The following is a 20,617-nucleotide window of genomic DNA, read 5'->3' as shown; positions in this document are numbered from 1 at the left end:
ATTATAAAAATCAGGAAATAAGAATTAAATCTATTTTTAATATAAGTGCTGAAAGAATTCAGTTCTCAATAAAGGCAAGGTAACAGCACTACAACTGGAGGAGCAAAAGAATATATTCTTAACAGTTAGTTCATGACACTGAAGTTTCCTGCTGAGGTGACTAAAAATGAACTGATTTAGCAATTTCTCTAAAATATGAAGGTTAAATGCACAAGTGCATGGGGGATAACCCATATTTCATCTTTAGGACCTGAACTGCATTACTTACCCTCCACAGCACAGGGTGCTGGCTGGTTCCCAACATGTTCTCTTCCTCTCAGGCTCCTTCCAAAGCTTGTTTTCAAGTTTACAGCTTGAAGAGTTTCACTGGCACAAAGGTACACGAACTGCTCACATACAAAACCCTCCAATTCCTTTATTCATGTTTTCAGGATGTATGTGGTACGTACAATTAACATTACACCAGCTACAGCACCTCTTACAAGAGGTACCTCAACACAAATATCCCAGAGCACCAACACAGACACAGACACTACAATATCACTTGGAAATTATTTTCCCCCCTCCCCCCTTCTTTTTTTTTTTTAAATTTTTTACTTAATCTTGACAGCTAGGGCTTCTGAGCTGTTGGAGATTCTTTGTGGCAGATCCCCTATAGTGCAGTGGCACTGGTGTAAGAAGGCTGCTTGAGACACTGGAAGGTCAGAATGAGAACTGAATGGGGTAACTGAAAGAGGTGCCATTTCCACTGCTGGAAGCTTGGCTGCTCTCTGGGTCCATAGCTGTGTGTCAGCCTCCTGGAGTCCCCTGCACAACCTCCTGCCTTACACGTGTCTCCAAACCTGACACATCAGGAGTTAAACAGTGGGACTGGAAAGACTTTAAAAAGGGATGAGCCTGAGAGAAATCTTTGTTCATCATGACAAGATCAAGGACAATCCCTTCAGGTCACCAGGCTTCACGTGTCCATCTGTTCCCTAAACTCATCCTTTTTTTATTCCGATGCTCTGCTTAAAAATAAACCCAAACTACAAAAAGGTTCAGCTCCGTTCTGTACACGTTCTCCATTTCCAAAGTCATTAGTCTGCGTTCAAACCTTCTCCTTTCGCTTCAATTTGGACACTTTCTTGACAGTTCCATTCTTGTTTAGAAGCTTCAAAACACGATCCTTGTGATCCAAGACCTTTAGCATGGAGTCTCGAGCTTCATTGATTTGATCCATCACGAGTTTACACCTCTGCATGTTCCCCTGAAAGGAAACACTGGTTATTAACCACAGAATGCCTTCCCATTTCCCTACCTGTGCTCTTGTAACTGATGACACAGGCAGTGAACCCACATGGGGGTTTTTATGTCAGCTTTAGCTTTTGCTAACAGCAGCAGGATGCCTTGTAACCAAGGGTATGGTTTTGGGTTTTGGCCACAGGACCTACCTGTATCAGTTCATTGATTCGATGCAGGTCATCATCAGTTGCTGCCTTTTTCTTAGGAATGAGTCCCTCCTGCAGGGCAGTCAGTCTCTCATACACATCGTGCTCCAGGTTTGTCTAAAAGACATCAGCCCTTCATGAGAAGGGTCACTGCCAAGCTGGCAAACACTTGCCCATGTTACCAAAACTACACAGAAACAGTGACAATCCATTCCCCTCTCAGCTGCTCTTGTCAGTGATTCAGAAGATGGAGCCTCTGACAAAATGTGGCACTATCATTCCTTTTAACATCCTATTTACAGGATTGCTCCTCTTCTGAAGAAACATGGATCCTACCACAACTGCTTCCCCTACTGCTCACAATACTATTCCAGGAATGCAGAGGTTTTGGGGAGTTTGGTGCTAAAATGCAGAGCACCTACCTCACCCCCAACCTGAAACAGAAGCATCCAGGAATGTGGATCAGTGCTGCCTCCTCAGATCAGCCGCACCATCCCAAACAGACGCTTCTTCAGACCTGTGCATCAGCAGGAGGGAGTTGCCAGTTTTGATCATCTGTACAAAATACATCAGCTCTTATGTCTGGATCAAAACCAACACTCCAAGTTTCCAAGCCACTTAATGCCACATTTCTGAGAAAGGGGAAAGCATGTCCCACTCCCTTTGGGCACTATACACCAGCTCCTTTAGGGTTAACTCAGTGTACTGAGTTTGTCAGAATGTCTTCCTGCCTTACACAGCTTTGTGTTCCCCCATGTTCAGGAAGCTCCAAGGCCCATGCACCTACCAGCTGTAGTAGCTGTGCTGCACAGAGATGGACCTTCCAGCCTTGTGCACGACAGGACACACCCTTCTGATTGGCAATCTCCTGCAGCATGGCCTTCTTCTCTTCTGTCACCAGGAAACACAAGAATACAGGAGTTAACTTTCAGGAGTTGGCCAGGCCTCTCCTCTCAAACAATAACCCAAGTTCGGCTCCCCCTACAACCTAATAAATGACAATGAGCAGCTTTTTGATTCAGACAGGGAAGTGACTTCCCATCTGCCATGAACCTGACTGCTGCTCTGACTAACAGGTTATCTGTACTTTCAGAAAGATGATATCATAACCCATTTTTTTTTTCTAATTTAAACAATGTAGTGCTCAATGTTTCAAACACCTGGCACAAACAAGTTCATGGTACATCTTGTACAACTTCTACTCTCTCCTAGATGTATTTGCAGAGTTGTGAAAACACAGTCTGCTTAGAAATTCTAATGCTAGCTGAAAAGTCTGGAAGACAGTATCTGATCTCTGATTTCCTTGTATTAGGTAAAAAAGTCTTCTTTAAAAGACCATTTTTGTTACTTGACAAGTTACACTAAATACAGAATGTCTGTGATTAACTGGCAAGTGTTAGGTGGCCGATGAGAACACGTAGCCGTGGCCTATCACTACAGCACATCACTTTCATGAGGATACCTTTTGTGAGCATGTTTGTATCACTGCACAAAGGCAGATAAATCAATAACCAGAGCATGTTTTCATGTACAGAGGCAGAGCTGACAGTGCAGCCTCCTTCCCTCACCGTGCTCCCTGCCCACACTGACCTTTGACGCGGACGTCGCTGTACCTCTGGAAGTGGTGGTACGCGGCTTTCCAGGGGTTGCGGTAGTGCCGCAGCAGCGTGATGGGCGGCCGGGGCCGCACGGGGACGTATCTCACACCCTCCTCATCTGCAAAAGGAGCCACAACTGCATTATCATCAGGAGTGAAAGCAGGCTGGCATCCTCAAGAACGCCAGCAGCAGGTCAGTAAGTGCTGCCTCATACACAATGTGGGTTGAGAAAATTCATTTTGCCTGACATTTTCCCAGCCCTATAATGTCATGGACATATTTTAAGAAAAATCCTTTTGTTAGGATCTTGTCTTCTGAGAAGCTGAGAGGCCTCAGAAATTAAATGTAAACAATAATTATCTGCTGCTGTGGAATGCAACAGGTGCATCTTTGATTGGTCTCATGTGGTTGTTTTTAATTAATGGCCAATCACAGTCCAGCTGGCTCCGACTCTCTGGTCAGTCACAAGATTTCCTTCCCTTTCCCTTTCCTGCCTTCTGATGAAATCCTTTCTTCTATCCTTTTAGTATAGTTCTAACATATCATTTTCTTTTAATATAATATATATAATAAAATATTAAATCAGCTTTCTGAAACATGGAGTCAAGATTCTCATCTCTTCCCTCATCCTGGGACCCCTGTGAACACTACCACACTATCCAAAAAGTGGTGAGGAACAGATAAATGGATTCTCTATTACTCATATTTAGGAAGTAGGAATGTGACAGACCATGTTCTCTGAGAAACAAACAGAAGAGAAAATATTGAATAACAAAGACATCAGAGATGTCATTACCTATATACTCCTTTGGAGGAGACTTTCGCTTCTCTGCCTTCACCAGCAAACTTTTGGCAGTGGACTTCTCATCATCAGTGCTGTTTGTTTCCATCATGTCCCCTTCCTCTGTGGAGATGACATGCTGCTGCTTACGGGGTTTCTTCCTTGGGGAGGCACCAGGTGGCAAATCACTTGGAGGCATGGAAAGATTGTTGGCCAGCAGTGCCAAAGATGGAGACACAGTACTTGTAGTCAAGGGAGGGACTGCTGAGAGGAAGAAAGAAGAACCCAACCATCAGCAGTGGGAAGATAAGGCACTGTTTGAACACTACCTCCAACAGCAGGTCCTGTTTGAGCACAGTGTGAGGGGTGTGATGTACACCAACAGGCCAGATATTAAGCCAGCAGTAATTATTAGGACAAGCCTATAAGCTAAAGTCTTTAGTGTCTCATATACATAAAGAATGAGAGCAGAGCTAATTGTCCCTCAGTTGCTTCATATTTGAAGCTTATGTTCAATGTTACAAAAAGGAGTCATGCTAACATCTCTCTGTGTTACTGTAAAAACCCCTCTGTATGTACACCAGCACAGGTCACTGTCACAGTAAGAAAATCCCTACTCTCTCATGAGAGGAGAATCAGATGGAATCAAAGCAGGACTGCAGCACTCTGCTTGCAGGGGTCTGCTTGTACTGCCAAGCCCTCAGCACTGCTCAGCAGGTCACTGCACCAACCAACACACCTGTGCAGCTGGCAGCAGCATGGCAGGCCATCTGAGGGAACACTCCCTGAACTTGGAAGGACAATCAGCCATGACTAAGGCTGCAGCACAAAATTTCTGGGATGGAATCCCTGGACAATTTGGCCACAAATGCCAGGAAGAGACAAAAGGGCCCCAAAGAGCTTAATGCTATCTGCCCATGCTCCAGACACATCTGCAGCAAGGAGCTGCTTTCTCACAGGACAACACACAGCTCCAAGGAGAAACTAAGCCTGAACTCTGAAACCCATGAATGTGGGATGCATTCCTGTCACTTTGTCACTATACAGTGCCCAGTAAGATAGTAAGATCTGTAAGGATCTGAATTTACTGACCATGCAATTTGATAGCAACTATGGCCAAGCTGGAAAAGTAAGGCAATATAATGAACATTTTGAGAGAAAAATATGCATGAATCACATGAGGGCCCTAGGAAATCCTACTCTAGCCATGAATTCCTCACATACAAGAAAGGCCACTGGACCTGAACAATAGGATTTGTAAACAAACTGAATTCAACTGAGCTCTTCCATAATATGTTGGTACCACTTCTGAGCATGAGCATTTTAGGCAAGGAATTCACAAAGACTCTTTGGAGTTGGATCATTTGAACATGAACAAAGCAGCCACAATAAGAAGTGGATTCATGGGAGGTTAGGAAAAAGGCAAGAAAGATCTTATGGGAACTGTGGTGCTCTGTGCTACCGTGGAAGAGATGTCCTTCCATTTTCAAGATGAAACTGTTGAAAAACCCTCCTAATCCCTCCACTGTCTCAAAACCAAAAAGAGCAACCTGATGATTCCCAGGCACGTACCAGATACCGGCCGCATGATGTCCATGGGCTCCATTTCCTCTTTGATTTTGATCTCTGGTACCACAGGGCCCAGCACTGCTGACAGGGCCCCACTCATGGTGGATGGAGGAGCAGGAGCTGCCACGATGGTGGTGGAGGTGGGTGGGGCAGCTGCCACAGCTCCTGGGATGGTGGGCAGGGCTGCTGCAGGCTGGGACGTGGGGCTGGCAGCTGCAATGATGGTGGGGATGGCAGAGGGAGGCTGCTGGGAGCTCGGGGGCACCGTGATGGTGGGCTGCTCACCCCCTTGGTTACACACTGCCTCCATAGACACAGGCACTGGGGTGGCCATGGACACGTGGATTTCAGGCTTTGGCTTGCCCCTGGAGCACAAATAAAAGCAAAGAGAAATGAAGTGAAGTGTATCTCGGTTGGGAGCACCCAGCACAAAAGGAATGAGCCAAACTGCAGTCAGATTATTCAGTTTTTCCTGCACCCACCTGGTGCAGTAAACTATTTAACAACAGGAGAAGGCTTAATCTCAGTTATATTTCCTCCTCCTCTCCCTTTCCAATCTGTATTGATTACAGTTTAATCTAATCTTTCTATCTGTATTGATTACAGATACTACTTTTTTCCATTCACTGTGACAAACAAATCTCATTACTAATTCCAGGTAACTTCAAAATAATTGTTAAGGATTAAAACAGTTCTACAATGCAGCCAAGAGGAACTTTTACCCACAACTGTACTGGCCTCATCCTCTGCAGGAGCTCCCACTGTGGCTTACAGTTATAAAACAACAAATTGTAAAGCCACTGAACTCAAGTGAAGCAGGGCAGAAGTTGCATCTACCTTTCCTCAGAATGAATTTTCAAGTACTATAGAAAAAAGTTTTGAGGCCTATCTGCCCTTACACTAGTGGAGGGCTTTTGTTTGTTTCTGTGAAAGCTCATCACCACAGCTTTTAAATGTAATTTCCTCAGCTTCACAAACAGCAGAACTTGTCAAATCTGTTTGAGTTTGTCACAAATTCAAAATAGATTGTTTCCCAAAAGAAAGAAAAGTGCCAATAGCCAAAGAATACAACTCAAATAAATATAATGCAACTATTATGGTGCAGGTGGCTGTTCCCTGAAGTCTTACCCAGCAGGCCTTGGTGACCCAGACGTGCTTCGCATCGTGCTCTCCACACGTGTGCTGGCCACTTCAGGTGGCTGAGGGGGAATTAAACTTTTCCGGACTGCCAGCCTGAAAGAGACAGACAGATCTAGGATTCCCACCTCCCTGTGCAAAGACAAACACCCCTGAGAGCAAAGAAATCCCCTCTCTTAAACCAGGACAGGAGTTATGGCTGTGGCACAGCTCTCTGTCTTCAGTGTAATCAATTCACTACACAAAGAGTCTCATTTTACTTTTCAAATTAGCTAATTTATTTTCTTTTAAAATAAAAGATAAGTTGCTCTGGCCTAGTCACCCAATTTAGGGCTTCTCCAAGAATGCCAGCTTTACTTTCATCCCTTCAGCGGGAACACTTTGCTGCAACTGCCAGGCTCCAGCAGTGGACAAAGGGGTCTGGCCATGTCACTGCTGCTTCAAGACTGAGCAAATCATCTGGAGCTAAACAGGGCTCACATGGGCATCTGCCTCCTTTAGCTGGACCTGACTGTCAGAGCCTGACTGCAGGACCTCAAAGCCTGAGTGTGGATATTAGGCTGATAAGGCTGATAAAGGTCTTTTAGACACTATTCAGTCTCCCGTGGAACCAAAAGTCAAACTGTTATCCAAAATAATCAACAATTTGAAACAGTCTTTAGTGATCTACCTGACTCTTTAACTTCTCTTTCTGTTTTACAGCCTACAGCTTCTCTGCCTTAAAAAAGGTTTCCACCCACATGAAAAGTATGCAATTTCAATCTCACAGGACACATTAGTGCCACACATTTTCAGTTGCTAGCTGGGAAGAAATGCATTGTTAATTCTAAAGCTGTCTCTTGCCTCTTTATTAAGGCATTTAAAAATAGACAGGCAACATAAAATATTTTAAGAGTTTAAGTTACTCCCTCCCTTTTTCCTAATCAGATTTCACAGCAGGGTACTAATCCTATCCTTTCCACTCATCCACATATTCTTCCAAGAAAAGCACTGAAGAAAAAGCACCCAATTCTAATTTTAGTAGACTATGAACTCCTCCTTCTTATCACACTAAGCAAGAAAGCCTCAAATCCACTTTGTCTCAAAAAGTCACTTTCAAGACCTAGGGGACAAACTGTCCTTCTCATTTTATTACTGACACTACAGAAAACTATATCCTGCCCTGGGGGAGGAAAATCATTGTTTCACTGATCAGCAGGTTACTTATAACCATTGCTGACTGAATAATCTGCTGGAGTACTGCTTATCTCCACTGAAATGAGCCCATTTGGCTGGGTGGGTTGCACAGAAGTGTCACCACGTGTCACCCCCAGCTGCACTCACCCGTCCGTGGCCGGTTTCTTGCGGAGGATGCTGGGCCGTGGCGAGGAGCCCTGGGCCGGAGCACTGGCACTGGCACTCTGGTTGTGGGTTTGCACAACTGTGGTTGCTGCAGATGCAGTGTTGAATGTGCTGCTAATAGGATTGGCTACAATGGTGGCTCCATCTGCCAAGACTACTGCTGGGAAGGATGGACATGGACACGGCAGAGACAAAAACAGAGAGGGGAAAGCAGCAGTTACTTAAGGGAATGCGATGACAAAGCAGGTGTCTGCAGAGCAAATGTCCATTTTCTGAGTCCCTCAGTCTCTTAACTGCAGTTCTTTCAGTCTCCTTTGTAAGCAGTGCCTTTGCCACGAGCAATCTGATCACTGAACCTTCTGCAGGGAAGAAGGAAAATACTTCCTGCCTAACAACCACTTCTAGAGAAATAATCTTCTCCAGAAGACAAGGAAAATGCAGAAATCACTAGGGAGATCACCAACACAACTGGGTCAACAGAGCAACACTTCTGGCAGAGCCCATGTGGCAACACATGTGAGCTCTAAGTGACATCAGCTGTGTTGGCCTGTCTGGCCAACTCAGGGATGCAGAGCATGTGGACAGCCAGGAAGTCCCTGTGCAGTGCCTGCCAGCAATGCATCAGCTCATTCTCTTGGATGTCATCTCCCATTCCTCCTGTAAATTCCTGGGGCTTCGTCAGACCAATCACTTACAATGAAAGATGGTTTCTGTCACAGCTCAAGATCAGGTTACCAACAGCAGAAGGTACCTGGCTGTACTCTAATTGCTCCTGGGATCTGATGCACAGCCAGAGAACATCACTCACTGGTAAATTACTTTTGCTACAAGGCCTTACTGAAGGCATTTGTTTAAGCTCAGGCACTACCAGAGTTTTCCACTGAAGTAACCCATGCAAGGCTACCCACACGCTCCCCCAAGCATGCTTTAAAAATAAATCACTTCAGAAACAGCCAACAAGCATTTGCTGGGAGAGTATGTGCATGGATGTATTCAGTGTCCACATCTGGACCACAGAGACTGTAACAACATCATCAGTCACAGCCAGATGTGCAGGACAGCAGCTCAGCTGCTTTGTCTCACTCTGAAGTGAGGACTCAGCTGGTTGCTCTTACCTGAGGTTTTGGTGTCTCCCGGTGGCTGCTGGGCCCCGATGGGCGCTGGCTGCAGCCCCTGGGCGCCCATGGGTGCAGCAGGGTGCAGTCCCTGGGTGCCAATGGGCGCTGGCTGGATGCCCTGGGCACTGATGGGGGCAGGCTGGATGCCCTGGGCACTGATGGGGGCAGGCTGGATGCCCTGGATGTGCCGGGCATGAGATGCATCCACTGTCATCAGCTGCATGGGGTTCAGGTGCACGGTGGAGGCCACTCCCACACCAGTCTGAGCCGTGATGGCCGAGTTGGGTGCCTGGGCTGAAACTGGAGCAGCACACACACCTCAGCAGCAGGTCACCACCTCAGCTCCCCCTCCCGCCTCCTGCTCAAACACAACTTTTCAAAGATTATTTTTTGCTTTGAAAAATTAATTTGCCCGTCTGCTTGTTGCAGTAGTAAATATGAGAGTAGGGGAGATTGTCTGCCAGAGGAATTAATTACTGTTGATTTTAATTCAATTTTTTATTTCTAATTGCAGCAAGAGAAAAGAGCAGTTTAACTCTGCTTTTAGGCAGACTCAAATTACAGTCTCAGAATGCTGTGCTCTATTTTTGCCCACTATCGTATTTTACAGTGCTTGTAAGTACCAACACTTGGCATTTTTCCCTCCTTAAAAAATAGATTAAAAGTAATCAGAAACCTAAGTAATTTATTGTGCTCTGAAGCTGACTCGACTCTGAAGTTGAACACAACCTTATCTGGCCTCAGAACAGGCCAGATAGAACAGGGATCCAGTTATAGGCTGGATCCCACAGCTCAAATGAACATAATTATATTTCAGTGGCAGAACAATGTTCCCAACAATACACCTGCTCTAAGTAGCTCAATCATTTAAATAAATTCACAGCTCTAAACAACTGATTCCACCTTTTCAGATCCACTATACAGTGCATTACAGCACTTTAATATTTTTGGGCCACTTGCAGACCCTGGATCTCCAGATTTCCAGGCTCTGCAGAGCTGCACCAGGATTTCTGCAGCCACATACAGAATGCAAGTGTGAACTTGCCAACAATGGCCTTGATTGCTAACAATGCAGAACAAGCTGGTTTTATCATTGTCACAGGATTTCCATCAAGTTCTTGTGCTGACAAGACACTCTAAAAACAGGCATCAAAAACTGAAACCAGGTCCCTGAAAATGGCTCTGTATAAAGCGTGGCACATTTATTCTCTTAGTCAAAACACTGTTGTTGCAAAACTTTCTATCCAACAAAATCCTTTTAGGATATTAAATAAAACACAACCAGCATTTGGTAAACCAAAATTCTGCACTAATTCTCCTTATCTCAGTGATCTTTTAAAAAGTCTCTTCTGAAATCCTCTGTACCCTCACCCAGCTGTGCTCAGCATAGGTGCACCTTCCTCCTCATACCCTGAATTTTTTAAGTTGCCACCACCAGCTGCCATAATTAATACCTTCCATGGATTCTTCAAGTCAATTTAACAAGTTAATTATGTAAAATGTCTCTGTCAATGAGCTCCTGATGAAGAATATATATATGCATTTACAAAAATGACCATTAGCCTACCAGCACCCCAATATCCCTCCAGAACTGGAATCCCTGACTGTGTGCAATTATGTTCTGTCAGGGAAGGTTTAGCTTGGATATTAGGAAAAAATTCTTCACATAAAGGGTTGTTAAGCCCTGACAGAGGCTGCTCAGGGAAGTGGTGAAGTCCCCAACCCTGGCAGTATTTAAAAATGTGTCACTTGGGAAAATGGTTTCATGGTGCCTTTAGGAGTGCTGGATTAATGGTTAGATTTGATAATCTTAAAGGTCCTTCTCAACCTAAAGAACCCAGTGATTCTACACTTTCCTGTTCAACAAATGGGCTTTGCCACCTCCCAGTCCTTCTAAATTTCCTCTGTACTGCTCACAGGAATCATGCTGTCAGCAGACACAGATATTCCATGAAAATCCACATTGTGCATGTTCTTGCAATCTGGATAGTGGAATATGATACAGAACAGCCCTAAACAACCTGGTAAGGTAAAAGTGCTCCAAATTTTGTCAGAATCACATAAGCTTGGGTTGTGCATAATTTTTTGACTGCTAATTACTGTGACTGTTCAAATACATTAATTGCTCCATTTTTCCAAACAGAACACTAATGCAAGTGTGCAATGCAAATTAATTTCTCCCTTTTTGGTTCAGGTTTCTATCTCAAACTGTACATTCACATGAAAAGATATTAAAAAAGCTTATCAGAACACCAGGGAATGAAGATGCACCAAAGAGTTGGCTTGGTTTGGAGGAGCCAAACTGTTTTAATTTGTAGACTCAAAACTTTTACTTATAGACAAGTAAAAGTCTATAAGTGGAGCCTTTGAGATATCAAATACGAAACTCCTAAAAAAACAACAAATCATCAGAGACTTTTTGTGACTAATTGTCAGAGTCAAGCACAATCCTTTTAGTTCCTTCTATCACTAGAGCACATTCAGAAGCTGCAAGCTCAACAAAGCCCCGAGGCTGCCACCCCAAGCTGGGCTTACCTGGGTACTGGCGGATGGTGGACACGGAGCTGGTGATGGGGGTGTAGGTGTGGGCAGTCAGAGGGTAGGCAGAGGGGGGGTAGGTGGGTAAGAAATACTGGAACTGGACAGGCACCGACTGCCTACAGGCATCAAAGAGAGCAAGTGTTACACAGAGTTCAACAGGTAACCCTCAGTGTCCTTTAGCACTCCCTGAACTACCAAATCCCATCCTCCCCCTCAGTTTTTACAGTGTTATTTCCACCACAGCAGAACAGGGCACTCACACCTCACTCACACTCTCTCTCTCATGGGTGAAGGTGTTGGTTCTGCTCACCTGTTGTCATTTCTGGTTTCCATGGCCACTGGGTTGGGAGATGCCCGGTGGCTGGACAGAGGTATGAGGTTACTCCTCTCTGCTGTGTAGTCAGACTGGATCCGGGGAGAAGTGTGGGTGATTTGCTGGGGAACCACTTTAGCTGCAAGAAAACAAACATGTCATCAACTGACAGTCAAAGGAAAGGCTAGTGAACACTGCAAAGCAAGATCAATAACCTTGTCAAACAAAACAACCAACTCCACTCCCTTCCCTCTCAACCCAGAACAACCTACTCTACCCACAAATGATTTCCTACCCACAACAAGCCAAAAGAAAAAGGAGAACAAAGCATTTCTCATCAATTTATATCAGAATGGATGGATATTCTAAATACTTATATAAATGATACTGGTTAACAAAGTCACTTCAGTGCTCAGATTAAGTTATTTTTTTTAGGATCAGCCCAAACCATTCTGATGTCAAGAACAAGAACATTGGAAATCAGCCCAAGGCAGACAAGTGTCTGTGGACAGAGGCCATGAAAAGGAAGAAAACACCTACAAGAGCTTTACAAGAAACACTGATGTATAAGATACAATTTCAGTCCTTGGAAATTTATGGCTGGAGAAGAGATTACAAGATTTCAAAGGAAAGGCTGTCAGCAAGAAAACAGATGAACAAAAGGAAACTTATGCAGCTCTGTAGGAAACATCTCAGGCACATTCCACAGGCATCCAGGCAAATAAAGTTCCCACCTTTGGGCCTTTGTGTTTTACATTCAAGTGAACACACTAATCAAATCCAGCTAGGCTACACCTTACACTTCAAGAAGCACATGAAGTAACTTACAAAATCAACTATGAAAGCCATAGTCTATCACCAAGCACTTAAAACTTTTAGAGTGTCCAATGCAGGTTTGAAATGCCAAAAGGCCCAAGTTTGTCTAAAAATTCAACAGAGAAAGTAAATAAGCCATTTTATTACCTGCTCCTCCTAGAACCTTTTTTCCCGATATTAAAAAAAATTAGAATACTAGACCTGTTAATTGGTTTCTCCCAGCACAAACTGATTTTCTTTCCCTCCTTAATTTGCTAACATGCACAAACACTTCCAGCATGCAGAGAAAAACTGAAGCACGAGTTACACATTTTTCTGAGAACTGAAATCACTCACCAACTGGGATGTTTGAGGTTGTGACAGCTGTAGCATGGGAAGAATGGGAGGGCATTGTCATGGTAACAATGGTGCTTGTAGGCGCTTGGGTGTGAGATACAGAACCTGAAGGAAAAAACCAAACTTAACAGGAGATCTTTCTATGGAGCCCTACCATGCCAGTGTAACCATATCCCAAAGAGGGCAAAACTGCCAAACCAACCTCCCTGAAGAACACAGTAATTGCACTCCTAAAGCCATGCACCTCCAAATGTAGTCTTTATTATGAAAAAATATTTGCTCAGAAATGACTGGGTTCTAAATTCAAAGAAAGCCAACAAAAAGCAACAAACCCCATCCCTCATGATGCTCCCACAACAGCCTTATAAATACTCACCAGCTGTGGTTGCTGAAGCAATGGTATTTGTTGCCAAAATAGGTGCCACAGTTGCTGCTGCCACTGGAGTACCAGTACTGAAAATGGTTTTCTATGAAAAAAAAAAATCTTAAAGTTAGAAGACTACTACATTTATTTAACATCTTTAGTTAGTATGCAATCACCTTGCCCGACTGTACAGAACATTAATTATTAACTCATACTAACTCTTCTCCAAAGTGTAATCTCAGCCTGCAGGCTCTAAAGAAGCCTCAAGCAGCAGCAGGAGGTGCTGTGCTGGCCTACCTGGGCCATGGTGTGGAGCTGTGGTTTCTGGGTGCCGATGGCAGGGTGCGAGGGCAGCGTGATGCGCGTGGCCGTGTCCCGCGGCTGCGCCGGCCGCTGGATGCTGATGGCTGCTGAGGGCGGGTGCTGCTGGATGGACAGTGTGGGGCGGCTGCAGGGCAAGACAAGAACTCATCAAGGGAACCTTCTGGAGACTGAGTGGGGGACATACAATACAGGCACACACATCAGGCCTCAGTGCCCTCCCTGGTGACAGCAGCGCTGCTGTCAATCACGTGGCAAAGCAACATAAGGAATTTGAGCTACACTGTTCTGTCCTCATCTGCTCTGTGCACCCAGCCAGGAGTTATCATAACTCTTATCAGTTAAACTTCCTTTCAGCATTCATATGTCACTTTTCACTGTGTCTTCATAAAAAATATAGGCCAAATACCCACAAGTTCCTGCAACACAAACTCCGCGGTCCACAAATGATTCCTCAAGGTCCTTCCTTCCCATAACACAGAGCCCTTATAAAGCCCTTTTACCCTTATAAATGTCTCTAAGTTCATGCTTATACCCATTTTTATTCACAGAACTTCAAGGATTTGCACTGTGCAAAAGCATTACTATTTTCATTTTATATCCCCCCAAAAGTAAAGATTATCAGCTCAGGCTGATTAACATTTCCCCTTGCTGCAATTTCTGTCAAATACAGATACATATACATTTCTGTAGGTTTTACCTGAGAGTTGACTCTGTGGCATGTGCTGCTGTTGTGGTTATAACAGGGGACTGAGCTCTCGTGGCTGAGACAGTTGCCACCACTGCAGGAGGAATAGTGCTTGAAGTTGTCACAGGAGGACGTGACTGTTAAAAAAAAAAAAGAAGCATCAAAGAGAGAACATTCAGAACATTCAAAAAGGAAATTCTGCAGTTTAGAGAACAACTAGGAATTACTTGATTAACACTGGTTTCCCTGCACCTCATCACTAAGTTTTGGCATTCTGAGACACTTCCAGTCTTCCTGTATTATCTGCAAGCTCTTAAGCAGAACTGTCCTGGTTTTCAACACACATACAAGACAGGAACCAGGAAGTAACAAAGTTAACATGAAGGTCTTTAGGAAAAACCTCAAAGGTCAGTTCCCTTCAAAATGAAAAGACAGGAAATTCCAGTACACACAAAGTTAGAGGTGATTGGGATCCTAAGTGAAAGCACAGTGGGAAGATGTTTAACCCTCTGTCCTGGGGCTGAACACTAGCACTGCTATAGGAGACAAGATCTACCATCTTCTCCTTATACAGGTACAAAAGCCAAGATATACAGAAGCATATTATAGTGAGATTTCAAAAATTCTACATCAATTAATATACTGAACAATAAATTAACACCAGCACATTGTACTGGATCTTTCAGTCTTTAAAATTTGAGTGTGTCTGAATGAAATTGTCTTCCCAGTTTCTAAGTACTTTGGAGCCAGATTAAAACCCACCAAGTCTATGAAGGAAATACAGCAAATAGAGCTGGAAGAGAGCTGACAGCAGCTGCACACAAATAAATGGAGGTTATACATTACAGCTGAGTGCCAGGAAGGGTTTGGAGGTCAGTGATGTGCAGAGCTGCCTGGCTGCTACCTACCTGGATTGGCTGGTGGATGATGTGCTGAACTGCTGGCTGGGCTGCAGCTGCATTTGGCAACTGGGAGGCTGGTCTCAGCACTGTGGTTACTTTAGAACTGGACATCACTGCAGCAGCTGCTGCACCTGGGGAAGAAACCAAGCATGTTAAAATTCAGCTCCATCACAACCACAGACAGACCCTGACATCAGCTGGCATTCCAGTTCTAATGCATTTCATATTCAGGGCAGTTCATGATATTGGTGTAAAAATAAGGCTTTCAATAAACATATATAAGGTTTACAAAAGCAAGTGTGGAGGGGTGGGTATTACTTTAAATTAATTTGCTTTAGAGGTATTTCATATTCCCCTATAATAGCCTTGTATTGTAAATGCCATGTTTTCTTATTCCAAGCTATGGAAGTCAGTAGAAATAATTCAGTTTGATTACTGGGACAATGTGTAAATAAGTCATCTGATACCAGCAATGATCTCACTGCAGCTGATGAAGTTCAGAGGAAAAATACACTTGCAAGAGAACAAGGAAAAACCACACCACACAAAACAAAACACACAGCTACACCTCCCCCCAAAAAACCAAGACCAAAACTCCACACTATTTAAACCTGCAACTGATTAATTTGTCTCCTGTCTGATTACTCCTGATCATAATAAATCACAGTAGCAGGCAAACAGCCTTGCAGTCAGATGATGAACTGGGTTGTATATCTTCTGTACATGTCCTCCACTGAAATTACCTCAAAAGTTAATATTCAAACCCAGAGAAAAAGGGGAGGTAAAAAAAGAAAATGTGTTCTGAGAGGTCAAGTTTGTGGCAGCTGTCCCCTCAGAATGAGGTGAACAACACTACTGTAGTTGCAGATAAACCTCCACAGTCCTTCCACCTGCTGTAGTTAAAGAAGATTATGTTTTTGCTCACATCAATTTATTTTTCTTGAGTGAGTCAGCAAATAACATTGAGCATAAAAGGAAATTAAACTGACAAATGGTACTTGGAATTCAGATCAATTTAAAGCTGAGCTGCAAACCCAACCCATAAGACTTTGAAAGCAAAGCTGCAGTCAGAAATCTGCAGCTGTACTGAGCACAGGGCTGCATTAAGGGGCTGATCTCCTATTTTACAAGCTGTAGCATCCAAAATGTTGGGAAACAAGAGCCTGTAGGTATCACCAGCACTTAACTCATGGGAAAATGCAAATGCACACAATATGATGTGCTAGCATGCATAACAATGCACGAGTGGTCCTGTGACAGGGGGACACAAGAATGTGGCTCACAACTGCCAGAGGTGAGCAATACTTGCTGCCCAGAATGTACATGACATTTTGCAGGGCAGGTGACTCTCTACCAGTGCATGTTTTTTCTTGGTTGTTTTAACAGCAAAGAATTAGAATAACAGATGTGCTGCTATCTGCCAGCATTTTAAACACTGTCACGTAGTTCTGCCCTAAATGGCTGAAAGCAACATCATTCTTAAAAGGCCAGCAGTCACTCCCTCATGCCACCAGTTTTAAAATGTGAGAGAACAGCTGCATTAGCAGTGAGGAGTTTCAGAGGTGTGGGCTAAATGCAGCAGCTGAGAGCCTGTGAGCAGGAGGCAGGGACAGCAGAGCTGGATCTTTACCTCGGGGCAGATGAGAAGCTCCAATGTGCAGGGGAGGCCCAGGAGCACTGCTCCTGATGATGGACATCTGCACGTTGGTGGCCATGATATGGTGCAGGTTACTGGGATGCCCCTGCAGAGTTCAAGAACAAAACAAGTCAGCTGTGTTGACAAGAATCAGTGGCCACAGAATCACCATATCTCAGCCTCAGAGACAGAAAAGGGATCCTGGAGGAATACTTGGTGTACCAAGGCTGCATGCATTAAAAGCTAAGTGGAGAAGGAGGCAGGTGTTTGTACAGGATAAAGTTACAGAGCCTGCTGCCACTGGAAGATGTGAACACTTCTCTGTTTCACTGGTGTGTTTTGATGGTTGGTACCTGGTGACAGTCACCCAGCAGCCACCCACAAACAGCCACAGAGTTGTCCCTTCTAGCATTGCTGACATTAAGGCACAGTTTCATACCACCTCTCCAATAAACTTGAGAGAATGGTAGAAACCTGGCAAATGATGGAATAAATTCTATTTTTTTATAATTCTAGACCTCCTGGGGATATTAATATAAGATAAATCCATGAAATTGCTGCACATCCTTATCCAGACTAACTCAACTCTACCTAAAGGCACTTTACATCAAAACCCTGAGAGGTTTAATAATGACTGTTCTGACAAACTATTTTCAAACCAACAGGGCTGGCTCTGCAGTCAAGTTAGAGGAGAAAAAGAATTTCAAATCATTATTTACACAGACTCCCTCAAATTTTGTCACTCCTAGTTCAGTAAGGACACAGTGCAAAGCCATGAACTGTTCACTAGTTCTGATCAAAACTGTTCACTGGTCTCTTCTGATCTCCTCCCAGGGAAGCTGAAGACACTGCAATAATGAATCCCAGCAGTTTCTCCACAGCAGAAATTCTCCAAGTGACACTGACACAGAAGGAGCCTTTAAGGAAGAACCCAGCTTTTGGGTATGGGTCTGCCATCACAGCCTGGCTGTGCTATCCAGTTGGATGATCCCAACAAACCAGCAGCTTTGGAAAGAGATGGTGATAACCAAGCCTGAAGTTTAATGGTTCAGGCAGCACTGAACAGGGAAACTGCTCTCTTTACATTCCCTCACCTCAGCTGTACTGGTATTGACCTGAGCATGCAGTGAGATGGAACAGAAAAGCCACCAGAAAACCAGACCTGTTGCCCACTGATGGTTGCCACAGGGATTGTTGGAGCCTGTGGGATGCTGCTTTCCATGGTCACAGTCACTTGCCCAGGGACCTTTGTGGGAGCTGAGAGAGTGGAGGGTGGAGCAGGAGCAATGGGCCGGCTGGGCATGGTGGGCTTCAAGGGAGGCTGCAAGAAATGGAAAAACAGAAACATTAGCAACTTCAAATGAGAGCCAAGTGTTAAAGCAGCAATCATTCTGTGGGATCAAAGCCTGAGGAGAAAGTTTATGTAAGTATGGCTTAATAGTTGGAGAGAAAAGATACTAAACATTTGGTGATTCCAAACAAAGAAAAGGCATATATTGTACTGGAATGGGTTCTGGCATATATTGTTCTGGCATGGGTTATCAGTGGAATCTGTCAGGGCTATGGTATTGCCCTACAGACACCGGATATTAACAGTTAACTTTATATCTTGCAGAGAAAATGCAAATTTGGTTGAAATCATGGCTGAAATACTAGCAAGTCCTCATTGTATAATCTGAAACAGCCAAACCCACAAGGCACTGCACAGTTAGCAGAACATGCAAGGAAAGCTTTAGAATCAAAAGCAGGGAAGGTTTTGGTGTAATTTACTTTTCCTCAACACCTACTCATACAGATTGTGTTGATGAATCCTCTCATTACCTTCATAAGTCCATCTGAAAAAGAAAGTGGCACGGCTGGAGTCAAATGTGCTGGTGGTGCTGTCACTGTCACTGGGGCCCCAGACTGGACAGGGTGGTGCTGTGTCAGCATCTGGACCTGTGGGTATGGCCGGACCACCACGGGCTCCTGCTTCTCCTCCCGGGGCTGGATGGAGCCACTGGGGCCCATGTGCTCCCTGGGAGCAACTTCTGCCTCACGATTGGATTCCTCACTCACTGGGGAAAAAGAGAGAAAAAGGTCAGAATTGTTACAAATCTTGCTTTGGTCACTCACTAGGTCAGAGATGAGATGTTGGAAATTAAAGAAGTTCAGTCTTATTATTAGACATTTTTCAGTGATGGAAAAGCTGGGAATTCTGGCACTGCTTCTGTCTGCTCCCCTTAGAGCTGATGGGTTGGGCAAAGCTGGGGAACCTGGGGTTAACCCTGAGAAGTCCAACTACACACCTCCTTTAAACACAGACTGACTAAGTTTTCTTTCAAGTGAAAAACATTTAATTATCTAACTAACTGCTATTAAGTCCCAGATCAAACAGCATGAAAAACTGCACATTTAATGCAATATGTATGTGACTATCGAGCAGAAGAAAGGTATAAAACCTCCTGAAAATGAAGCTGCTCCCCCAGTCACTTCTGGAAACCTGTCAGCGCGGCAGGGACAGCAGGAGCTGGGATCACAGTTCCCGCCCCATTTATTTCCAGCTCCATGAGATGCTGAGCGGGTCAGGCACCTGCGCGCAGACACCGGGCACAAGGCACATCCCGGTTCTGCGGCGCTGTCCCGGCAGCCGCCCCGGTGCTCTCCGCACGCGGACCCGCGGCAGCTCCCGGCCCAGCCCCGGGCCCGCCTCGCTCCTCCCGCCGAGGCGAGCGGCAGAGCGCCATGGGCGGGGCGGGCTTCCCGGGATCGCTCCCCGCCCCCGTTGCCGACAGCCGCGGAGCCGGGATGGCGCTTACCTGTGGCGGCGGGGGCGATAATCCCGGCCGAGCCGCTGGTGGGGATGGGCGGCGGCGCTGGTCCCAGCGGGGCGGGAGGCGCGCCCGACCGGGGGAACTGCTGCGAGCTCATGTCACCTGCGGGAGGGCAGCGCGGCCGTTATGTCGCGACACGCCCGGCCCGGCCCCGCCGTCCCGACCTGCCTCCGTCCCTCCCGCTCTCCGGGCGCGGCCCCGCGGCCCCACCCACCCCGGCGCGCCCGCGCGGGCGGGTTCGCGCGGCGCCCGGCCAATGGCGGCGGGGCGGCGCCGGCCAATCAGCGCCCGCTCTACGCGCCCCGCCCCGCCGCGCCGGGCCGCAGGGCCCGGATGTGCCCGGCAGCGCGACGGCCCCGCCGCCTCGGGCCGAACCGCACCGCGCCGCTCTGCCCTGCTGCCGCCCCTTCGTGATGCCCCCTCCGCGGTGCTTCCGCCGGCCGGAGGCTCGCTCTCCCCCTGCTGCCGTCGCGCTGTGAAGTGGCGGCCGCCACCCCCTACCCGCAGCCCCTCCTCGGAGCCAGCCTCGGCCCGCAGATCTGGGCGATGCCGTGCGCCGACCGCGGCAGTACCTGTGCCCGGGGCGGTGCCGTGCGCCGGTCCCTGAGGCCGGTCGCCCCGCGTCGCCGCCGCTGCCGAGCGCCGCTTCCGCCGCTGTAGCTGCCCGCACCCGATTGGCCCCGAGCAGCCCCGCCTACCCTGAGCTGCCGCGTCTCATTGGCTGCCGAGCCCGCCCCGCGGGGCCGCCGGGAGATGTAGTCCGCACTGGGGGTGTGGCGGGCACAGATCTCGCGAGGCGCGGGAGGGGCGGCGCTGTGCCCGAGCGCGCCATTGGCCGCGCGCCGCGAGGTCTCCGAGGAGACGCGGGGTGGGCGGAACTGGCCGCGGTCACCACCGGGCCCCGCCTGCCCCT

General features: G+C 46.3%; 1 protein-coding gene across 5 annotated transcripts; it reads right to left on the bottom strand.

Moving 5' to 3' along the window:
• Positions 1–395: 395 nt before the first annotated feature.
• On the bottom strand, positions 396–20,350 carry SAP130 (Sin3A associated protein 130). Of its 5 annotated transcripts, none has more exons than XM_054282502.1 (21): positions 20,277–20,350; positions 19,690–19,806; positions 18,713–18,948; positions 18,054–18,212; positions 16,886–16,997; positions 15,262–15,386; positions 14,366–14,490; positions 13,642–13,792; positions 13,357–13,447; positions 12,981–13,085; positions 11,826–11,967; positions 11,510–11,631; positions 8,972–9,274; positions 7,839–8,016; positions 6,507–6,611; positions 5,382–5,743; positions 3,825–4,073; positions 3,021–3,146; positions 2,218–2,321; positions 1,434–1,547; positions 396–1,249 (listed from the first exon to the last, which is right to left on the bottom strand). In XM_054282502.1, the coding sequence occupies exons 2-21, from the start codon at positions 19,799–19,801 to the stop codon at positions 1,091–1,093; spliced, it is 3,180 nt and encodes a 1,059-aa protein (XP_054138477.1). In that variant the 5' UTR covers positions 19,802–19,806; positions 20,277–20,350; the 3' UTR covers positions 396–1,090. The 5 variants fall into 5 exon arrangements, with proteins under 5 accessions (XP_054138477.1, XP_054138479.1, XP_054138478.1 ...); XM_054282504.1 differs by having other exon boundaries at positions 3,825–4,070; XM_054282503.1 differs by having other exon boundaries at positions 7,839–8,013.
• Positions 20,351–20,617: the final 267 nt, after the last annotated feature.

This window comes from Melozone crissalis, unplaced genomic scaffold (genome assembly GCF_028551555.1).
Source record: "Melozone crissalis strain CALT ecotype California unplaced genomic scaffold, PUWL_Pcris_2 ptg000034l_1, whole genome shotgun sequence".
NCBI lineage: Eukaryota > Metazoa > Chordata > Aves > Passeriformes > Passerellidae > Melozone > Melozone crissalis.
The sequence above is the reverse complement of the archived record's forward strand: the minus strand, read 5'-3'. Positions and strand labels throughout refer to the sequence as shown.